The 9,745-nt window shown below is 53.1% G+C and overlaps 1 protein-coding gene across 1 annotated transcript; it reads right to left on the reverse strand.

The window, feature by feature from the left end:
- Positions 1-290: 290 nt before the first annotated feature.
- Positions 291-9,247, reverse strand: DUSP5 (dual specificity phosphatase 5). The gene is made up of 4 exons (XM_086466792.1): positions 8,854-9,247; positions 4,419-4,561; positions 2,824-3,043; positions 291-691 (listed from the first exon to the last, which is right to left on the reverse strand). Exons 1-4 carry the CDS (start codon positions 9,245-9,247, stop codon positions 291-293), a joined length of 1,158 nt encoding a protein of 385 aa, XP_086322918.1.
- Positions 9,248-9,745: the final 498 nt, after the last annotated feature.

Genomic DNA, 9,745 nt, shown 5'->3' on the forward strand with positions numbered 1-9,745 from the left:
TTCTCCCCAGGGATCTGGAAATACAGTAGTAGGTGCACACTCTGTGGATAAAAACCTAAAAAAGCACTTTTTCTGTTTTTTTAAAAAAAAGACAATAAAAGTTCAGAAGACCTGCCACACTTAGAGCACTTGCATCTTACAGTCACAGCATACGGCAAGTATGACCCACGACAACCACTCTATCTCAGACTAAGTTGATGAGGTTTCTCTATTGCACATTCATGAAATGTTCTTGTTGGAGTCACAGTTTGGATCAGAGGACCACACCAGCTCCAGTCTCCCCAGGGTGTTCAGCAGGACGAAGATGCCGTCATCGGGCTGAGTTTCAGCTGGTGGACAGGAGAGTGGATGGGCACAGAACTCAACACTGAGGTAGGAAAGCCGAAACATGAGCCTTCAAAGTTTTTGCCTAATGTCAGTTCTTCTGCAAAGAAAGACGCAGCTTCTCTTTTGCAGGAGGCAACGGCGGGGCTGGGAGTGGAAGACAAGATCTCCGACTCGTATTGTAGCAACTGGCCCATGAAACCAAAGTTTGGTGAGATCAGGCTCCGACGCTGCTTGATGTAGTCGAAGGCTTCCTCCAGGCAGAGCTTCTTTGTCTTCATGAGATATGCCATGCAGATGGTGGGAGAGCGTGAAATCCCTGCTTCACAGTGCACCAGGATCTTGCCCCCTGTTCGTCTGACATAGTCTAGGGGAGAAAAAAAAAAAGTCATTGCAGACATCAATTGTCGTTGGAGATGGAGAGCAAGTGTGACACTCACCCAGCACTGGAGGCGGAGCATGGCACACAGCCAGTCCACCAGCAAGGAGAGGCTTTCTATTCTATTGGGTACTAAGGGTAACATGGAGATTAAAAGAGAAAGGGGACAAAAATCCAGCCTGAGATGGAGATGAGCTGCAGATGACACTTGATTTCAGAATCTGTGGATCCTGATCTGGTTCTTTCTACATTTTTTAGGAAAGTCTTTCCTTGTCTCCTTGCCATGTGCCTATTTCTCTTTTGGAACAACTGTGTAGAGCATTGTGAGATAGAGACCAGGTACCTGGGCAACACTTATGTTTGCTGTACCTGCATTTCTGTCTGCATCTCAAAGTGTTGACCCAAACCCAGCCTGGCCAACCCTCCCACCCATCAGGCGTTTCAAAAGCTGCAGGGTTGCCTTCCTCTCATCAGCTTTGCTAGAAAAACAGGACTTTTCTTTAAAGTCCAAACCCATCTCCCTTCTTGGCCTGTTAGCAGCAAACAGCAGTACCAGGAGCTGAGCCCTTGGTGGGTACCCTTGGGTGGAGAGGCTGAGCTCACTCCCTGGGGCCTCACCACAAAGCACACAAAGACTGGTAGGCAGTTGCTAATTACAGCCTGGTTAAAAGATGCTTGGACTTAAGTCAGGATATAAAAGGCTTATGCGAAGCACCCATTTTACACAACAGGAGCCACTGTGGTTACTCACACAACACAATGATTGTTATTAGATTAAAGAGAATGTGCTTAAAATAAGCCCTTTCCACACAAAAATATAGTTCAAAAATAGACATTTTCTGCTCTATTGCCTTGAGCAGTATGTTCAAGCTCCAATTTATGGATAACTGCGCCGAGTGTAGTGCTAGTGAAACAATGCGGAGCTGAGCAAGTTATCATTTGCCTGTCTTCGATTGTCTGCCTGGGGACTGGTGCCACCACAACCGGTTATATTTAACTACTGCACAAAATAAGACATGGATTTGAGTCATCCCCCAGCATCCACACCACACACCCAGTTTCAAAAGAAAGTAAAAACTGAAGTCATCCTCAAAATCTGGGAAATTTCCAAGTGACTCAGCAACTATCAGAAGGGGTTGGAGATGGGACAGAAGAGTGCCTTGAATTAACATTTCCCTGAAAGATGCGAGAAGCCCCTTACCAATGAGGGGAAGGGCTCAGAGGACGCCCTCAGATCAGATTTTTTTAATTCTGCCTGCACTGTCAAAGGACTTGAACTCAGCTGAGCGATGAGTTCAGCAAGTCTGTAACTGGGGTTTTATTCCATTTCTGTCTCGAATGTTCCTGGAGAGCAACAACACCGATTTCAACACCATCTCCACCCCGGCTCAGGCTGCTCCACCCCACTAAACCACCCTGTGCCTCTCAGGGAGGAGCCTCTCCCTTGCACTACCTGGCACAGCCAGTGTGTCGCTGACCTACCCAGCCTAACACAGGAAGATTTGGGTTCTTTAAAGGCCTTTTTTTTTTTTTTTGGCATTGATTAAAGGGTGAGATACCAACATGATCAAAAGGAGGAATGGAAAGAGCTCTGTGATAAAGGGAGATGCTAGATTTCTAAGATCCTTTGTCTTTGGGATATCTCAGCACTGCAGGGCAGTAAGCTGACTCTGCTTCACCTGGCTTTTGCAGGCTCTAGCATGCAAGTCCAAGGAACTTTTTTTTAAAATTAATTTACAAAATCAATAGACTTTGGTGTTATTCAACCATATTTTGCTCCCTGTCAGGCTGATGTTACACCTAGGCTTGCTTTAAAAAGAAAATAAAGCTAGCCAGCTCACTCGCCTCATCGGCCTGATGGCAGTCAAGAGGAGGCATTTTCCTTCCTTGGCCTCCCAGCCTGGAGAGAGGCTAGAGACTTGCTCTGAAAGTCCCTCTTCCTTCCACCCTCATGGAAAGCCCTCTGCCAGGAGAGATGCTGGGACAGTGAGGGGACTTAAACTTTTGTTGTGGCATGGGGGATCATACAGAAAATAATGTGTCCTTCCCACCATTATGTATTTTAAAATGAATGAATTTAATATACATGAAGATCTGGAAAGTTGTTAATTTGGACCTACCAATGAAGTCGATGGCTTCCTGAAAGTGTGAGCTGATGTCTGCCGTGTGGCTGTCCTCCACTGGTATCCACTTGTAGCAATACTGGTCTTTGAAGGACTCTGAGCTTTTCCTGGAGACGTTGAGCAGGGCCGTGATGTGCAGGTTGGCGAGAAACTCGCACTTAGAAGCGTGATAGGCACTACCAAGGTAGAGAAAAGGCAGAATTTCCACTGGCCCGCCCTGGAAGAGAAGGAGCAGAAACATGGAATTCCTTTTCAAAGGTATTTCACTCCTGATACCCAAAAGGCAAGGGAGCCTGCATGAGCGCTCACTCCCTCCCTCGCTGGCGGTTTTGAACCCCAGTGCTGCCCAGCCAGTGAATCACTGCAATGTCAAAGCCCACGTAGGAAAAAGGTTTTCATTTTCTTGTCAGATCCAGCCCACTTGTGTTGCCCTTTGAGACGCACCCAAAGCACTTTCATTGTGAGGCCCGTTCCCTCTGAGATTTTACTGAAATACGAGTGAGGGGGGGAGCCACATCCAAGCACGAGGAAGAGAAGGATGGAGGAAGAGGCTGCTCTATCTCAACCTCTCCACTCACACCTCCAAAGGTGAAGCAAAGCAAAAAAAATTGGAGCAAGGCTCCCCATCCCCCTGCACCTCCCTGGGGCGCAGCACCTGCCACGTCACCCGCCCCAAGATGTCATCTCAGTTCCTCCTTCCTCAGCGCAAGCAAAGGCTGGGTGACGAGACTGTGAAAGAAAAAAGCCACCACCTCACACAAGGGTTTCGGAGATCACGGGTAACTTTCCATGATGCGCCAGAGCTCCTGCCAGCCCCCCGGCTGCGAGAGGCTGGCTTTCCACCCTGCCGAGCTGCCCACCCAGCAGGTCCCATGCACCAGGGACAGCCGGGAGCCGCCCAGGGTGGCAGGAGAGGGCCTGGGGCAAGAGGTGTTCCTGGGGGAGCAGAAGGGCATCACCCGGGGGCTCCCCCCAGCACCAGGAAACATGCTCCCCAGCGGAAGTGGCCCGACCACAGGGTGACATCTCGGAGCATACGTATTCCCCGGGCCAGGCGGGCGCGTGATGACTTCCCCCGCGGAAACCTCACTTCCCCTGCCCAAGGGCAGCTCTCAAGAGCTACTGCTTCTTCTCAGAAGCAGCCCCATGGCCCCAGCCCCCTCTGCCAGCCTCAGATTCCTGCTGGGGTCTCAGAGGAGGCACGAGCAGAGCGTGCTCCTTCATCTGTTGGAAAAATGACACTCCTGGCAGCCTCTCCCCTGCCCTTTTTTAGTCTCCTGGGGAGGTGTGAGCTGCTTATGGCTCCTGCTGCCTGGCTGTGTGATAAAGACAGGTTGCAAATACAGTTTTGGGGCTAGACAGGGTGTTTTTCCTCCTTCTGTTGTCTAATTTTGAATGCAGGCAGAGACGATGCTGACCAGCAGCAGACACAGGGCATCTCATTCAACACTCAGGCTGCCAACCTGAGACTGCGACTCATTGACAGCCCGTGCCAGCACGAGGGCCACCAGCACCCTGCCAGCCTCCAACACAGCCTGGTGGCAGGAGGGAGACCCAAGAGGAAGGTCATCTGCCATGGCCGTGACACACACCTCATCGTAAGCGGGTTTGTGGTTGGCACTCTGCTTCTCACAGTGGCTGGCAAGGTTTCTCTCTGCTTCGGTCCTCTCTGGGGAAATGAGCTTTCCATCCACGCAGCACTCAGGATATTGCGAGTTAAAGGTTTCGTATCCCCCTAGAGGAAAAAAAAAAACAGAAAAAAAAAGAGGAATGTTTGCACTTCCAAAACCTGGTTTAGTTAAAAGCAGAGGAGAAATGAAGCTCCAGTGCCTGCAATGCAAAGATATAGTGCCCTATGGTGATGAGCCCCAGGGGGGTTAACGAGGGACAGTGCTGCCCTGGGGAAATTGGTTTAAAAGGCTTCAGGCACCTGAAGAAAAACTTCTGATACCACTGACAATTATTAACTTGCCAAAAGCTGGTGGATCCAGATTAAAACCGTTAGTGAATGTAATTCTGTTGAGTCTAGCAACCATTAACTCCAGTATAGCATGGATCAACTTCCTCCCCCAGGTTTTGTAATGAGCATTATTTCCAACCTTTGAGCTGGAGATTTCAGTACTCAGGAGTCATCCTCTCTAAATCTGTCATTACTATATACACTGTGACAACGTAAGAACCATTTTATTTGCATTTTTGAGTGGACATAAGCACAAGAGGGGGATGCTTGCAACCGTGTCGTTAATCACCACATGCACAAGATAGCGAGGGTAATGACAGTCGCACTGAAACCGATCTATTAAATAACAGCTATAAAACTTAATGAAATCCTGTGACAGCATTTGACAACTGAATAGCCCCACACGAGCTATTCTGCATGGTTAAGTGCTGCATTCATTTCATTTAGTGCACTGCTAATGAAAAGGAATTAATCCTATTATTACATTGTTACTCAAAGTTTGTCGTCAGCTAAATCGTTGCCTGTTTCCAGGCTGGGAGCATGCTGGATGGAAGCACACAATCTCCAAAATGAACATGAATAAGTCAGGTAGCAGAAGCAGCCTGGGAACATCAGTGGCGTGCCACCCGTCTGCCACCTGTGCCTTTTCAGAAAATATATGAACAGCAAAAGGTCTTGAACAGCTAGATTGAACAATACTTCAGAGTGTGGCCCTCAAGTAAACAAGGCTCAGAAAGCAAACCCTCCAATACAATTCATTCACCTGCCACTGTTTCACCCTGATAAGCCATGTCAGTGTGAGTGCCTGGGTGCAAGGAAGGGTTTTGAAACAAAGGAAGCAGCCATAGGGCCCCTGCCACCACCGCTGCCAGGGCTGGCCAGTACAGCTACCTCTGACATTTCAGCCCCGTAACACCGGTGCCTCATTTGTTTGCAATGTTTGAGCAGATCTGTGCTCAAATTCGTGACGTGCTTCTGTCGCCCACTCAGTCCTGCCATGGGGTCCTCGTGTTGCAAGTGGCCGGCATGATCCCACTGAACATGATGAAAGCCTGTTTTCCATGACGGAGGGCAGGAGGGTGACTGCAGTCAACTGGCACTCAGCACCTGCACCTTTCCTCCTACTTCCTGGGCCCCGGCCACATTCAGCCAGCTCGCTCCAGAGCTCACAGCACAAGGCAGTGGGTCAAGCAGCCAAGTGACCATGGAGACCATAAGAGGGGGCTGATAAGATGATATCCACAACAACTGGGTTGATAAAATGATATCCCTAACAACTGGCAGTGTAAAAAGCCAACAAACACAAGCAGCTCTCCAGACTCCTCTGCTCTCCTGATCTCCAGCTGCCCTTCATGGGGTAGACTTTTAAATCCTCTTGTTTTGCATAGCTGACCTTATCTCCTCCTGACCTCCAAACATTGCCATCGCATAGGAAAAATATGTCCAGTTTATATAAATAGATGTTATCCCCATTTACACCCTGCATTGTTGTTTTCACCCTTGAATGAACACAGAAACCTGCTGGAGCCAAATCAGCGTGTGTGTTCGAACCGACATGCATGTCTCATGTCTCTGGGGCAGCTAATACATGCAGCTGGTGAACGGTTAATTACAAGCCTTGGGGATCAGGATATTTGCAGGCCATTCTTACAGTGAGTCATCTTCTCAGCCTATCCTCCAACAATCTCCTCTTCCCCCTCCCCACTCAACCTAGCTTCCCTGAGGTCATTTCTGCAAATACAAGATTGCTCATAACAGAGCTGGGCTGCACTTCGATTCTAATCGATAAACAATAGAATCCTTGTTATTTAATGTTTCTGAAAGCTCTTCCCCTCCCCCCCCCCCCAGCCCCGTGCTGGGGCTGACCTCACCCAGAATGAAACTGCACCTACAAGCGATGAAAGATGAGACACGCTCAACCCCTGGAAGCCAGAAAGTGAGGGAAGGAACACAGCCAGGCATGCAATTGCTCTGCATTAGCTGCCCTGCCTGGGGCCAGATCCCCAGGATGCTTGGTGACCTGGTGGGGTGGGGGGGTGACCTGTTCATATCTTATCACTGCAACTTCCAACACAAGAACACCTTAGCCCTCAAGTAGCCAAGAAATCCTCCCAGCTCCCCCACACCTAGCGAGAACAGGACTAGAAGGGGGAACCTCAAGGAGTTGGTGGGGTTTTTTTTCCACACCCCCCCCTCCCCGGTGGTTTTACAGCCCATTATTTGCAAGGTTCACGCTACAGACCCTGAAAGGACCCTTTCTTCTGATTAGTGCCCAGTGCTTCAGGATGATTTATATCCCCAGACCACAACAGCTTCCTGGGGGTCCATGGCCCCAGTGAATCAGCAGTGCTGCCCACTGAGTCACCAGCTTCTCAGGCCACACTAGATCTGAAATGGAGCTGCAGACTTCGTGGGCCTGATCCTGCAACCCACAGCACTTCCAGCAAACCAAAGGGGAGCAGCAGCAGGAAAAGGAGGAAACGTTCTTGTCCACTAAAGGTGAATCTTTTTAGCCTCAAATCGACAGGCCTTCAAGATAAGACACTTGGCAATACACGTACAAAGCAGAGCCTACATCAAAACCCCACCCCAGATAAACTGCCCACAGCCACAGTCACCACTTCAAAGCATGGGGCTGGTACATGAGGAGGGAAGGACAATCTTGTGGCTAAAAGAGCAGGCTGAGAGTCAGCAGAGCTTAACTTAGCCCCTGCTTTGCCACAGACTTCCCAGTGCGACCCTGGAGATGTTTCTTCATCTCTACTGTAACGGGGTCCCCAAGGACTAGACTGGCCCGGCACAGTCCAAGTATCCCTGCCCTGCAGCAGCAGAATTGGTGCTTTTGGGGCGACTGTCAGACCCCAGGGCAGGCTGGTGGTGCCCGGACAGAGCCAGGGTGGTGGCAAACCTCCCTGGGAGTCTCCTATCTCCTTGGTACCGGACAACACCCAGGCTGGAGGTATCTCTACGATGGCGAGGATGCCCTTCAGGCACTGCTCCTTATAGGAGCCACAAACTGGGCCCATCGGGATAAAAACTAGTGTGATAAAAAGCTTTAAAAAAGTGAATTAACCCTGGCCTGTGAGGACACAGGGGGAGAGTTCATTCAAGAAACATTGCCTGGTTTCCCCCGCCATTTATGGCCTCAGGGTATGGCCATGGGAGTTGTTTAGAAACTCCTGCTTCGGCGTGGCCCCGCTCCGGGGAGCCGTGCGACCCCGGCAGCCGGAGTGCGGCGCTCCGGGCGGGCACTGACCCCTGCGAGGGGCGGCACAGCGGAGGGAGGGAGGGGGCTGAGGAAACAGGGAGGGCAAAAGGATAAAAGCACTACCGGGGAAACGGAGGGGTGGCAGGGATGGGAGGACAGAGAAAGGGCGGGCTGCGATTTCTTTTTTTTTTTAATCGTTTTATTACCCCCGGGTTACACGGAAGAAAAGCAAAGAACCGCAATCACAGGGCTATTAACACACGTCGGGGCGAGGAGGTATTTCTGACCCCGGCAAGCCCGGGACTTTCGGCTATGGGTTTCCCTGCTAGCCTCGGTGTGCCCGGTGGAGAGAGAAACCTCTCTGCCCTGGGCGGAGGAGCGGGCACCGATCCCCGGGTTTCGGGCGCCCAACACGGGCCGGCCCGTGTCACCGGCCAGGGAGCGAGAAGCGGTGGCCTCGGCTCTCCTCTTACCCGCGGGGCTGATCTGATCTTCCACGCAGCCCCGATTTCTTTCGTCCGCCCTTCCCTTTGATAATCTGCAACTGTTGCCCTTCTTCCCTAATATTCTTTCCTTTTCATCAGCCTCTTAAAACACGCGGCGGGGGTGAGCGGAAAGGCATTTGGGCTCAGCCCGCAGAGTCTATCCGGGATTTAGTTCTAGTGGGTGGAAAAGAACCGAAATCCCGGCGTTACCTCCCTGCCCTCCGCCAATAATCAGGTTAACTGCGGGGCGGCGGTGGCGGAGGAAAGGGGACGGGAGCACCGCGGGGCCGCCGCTACCCGAGGGGGCTTTGAGGGTCGATCTGCGCCGCTCCCCCCCAGCCCCTGCCCCCCTCTTTCCCCGCCACCCCTCTCACCTTTCAGGAAGCAGACCCTGGCCCCAGCCTCCGGCAGGCTGGAGAGCAGGGCGTTGAGGACGATCTGGGCCGTGCTGTCCTTCTTCAGCTTCTGCCAGTGCCCCGTGCCCTGGTCCAGCACCACCACGGCCGCCAGGCGGGCGCCCCCCGCCGCCCCCTCGCCCCCCGGCAGCAACCGGGCGCGGGCAGCCGCGTCCGGCACCACGAAGTGGAGCGGCACGGCCCCGCCGCGGGCCCGCCGCATCACCACCGAGTTGAGGTTGACGTTGAGCGAACCGCGGAGGCAGGAGGCCGAGTAGGACAGGTAGGGCCGGCAGTCCAGCACCAGGCAGCGGGAGGGCTCCTTCCGCAGCAGCTTCCGCAGCTGGCGGCAGTCGAGCGACGTGACTTTCATGCCGGCCGTGGGTCGCGCCCCGCCGCAGCCGGGGCGAGGAGCGGGGAGAGCGGCGGGAGGGGGCCCGCTGCAGAGGAAGGGAGGGAGGGAGGGAGGGAGTCCCGGTGCCGGCGAGGGAGCCGCGAGGGAGCGCAGAGCCGCAGGGGCTCGGCCGGCGGCAGCGGCGGCACCGGGACGCGGGAGGGACGGACGGAGGCACCGCGGCACCGCGCCGAGCCCGGGCAGGGAATCCCGGCCGCCGCCACCGGGCATTTATATGAATGGGAGGCCGGGCCCTGACGACACTGCCCATATTAGGGGAGTGACGCGCCCGCCTTCCAAACATGGGCATCCCCCGCCCCGCGCCGCCCGGCGCCCCGCCCCCTGGCGGGGTTCCCTTCCCCCCTCCCTCCCCGGCAGCGGGCGGGGGCTGTGGCCGCGCAGGCAGCGTTAGTCAGGCCGGGAGGCAGAGGAAGCTGAAAAACGCCGCAAAAATTCTCCAGTCATCGGCCTGAGGCT

The sequence above is a fragment of the Leptosomus discolor genome, chromosome 6 (assembly GCF_034619465.1).
Source record: "Leptosomus discolor isolate bLepDis1 chromosome 6, bLepDis1.hap2, whole genome shotgun sequence".
Classification (NCBI taxonomy): domain Eukaryota; kingdom Metazoa; phylum Chordata; class Aves; order Leptosomiformes; family Leptosomidae; genus Leptosomus; species Leptosomus discolor.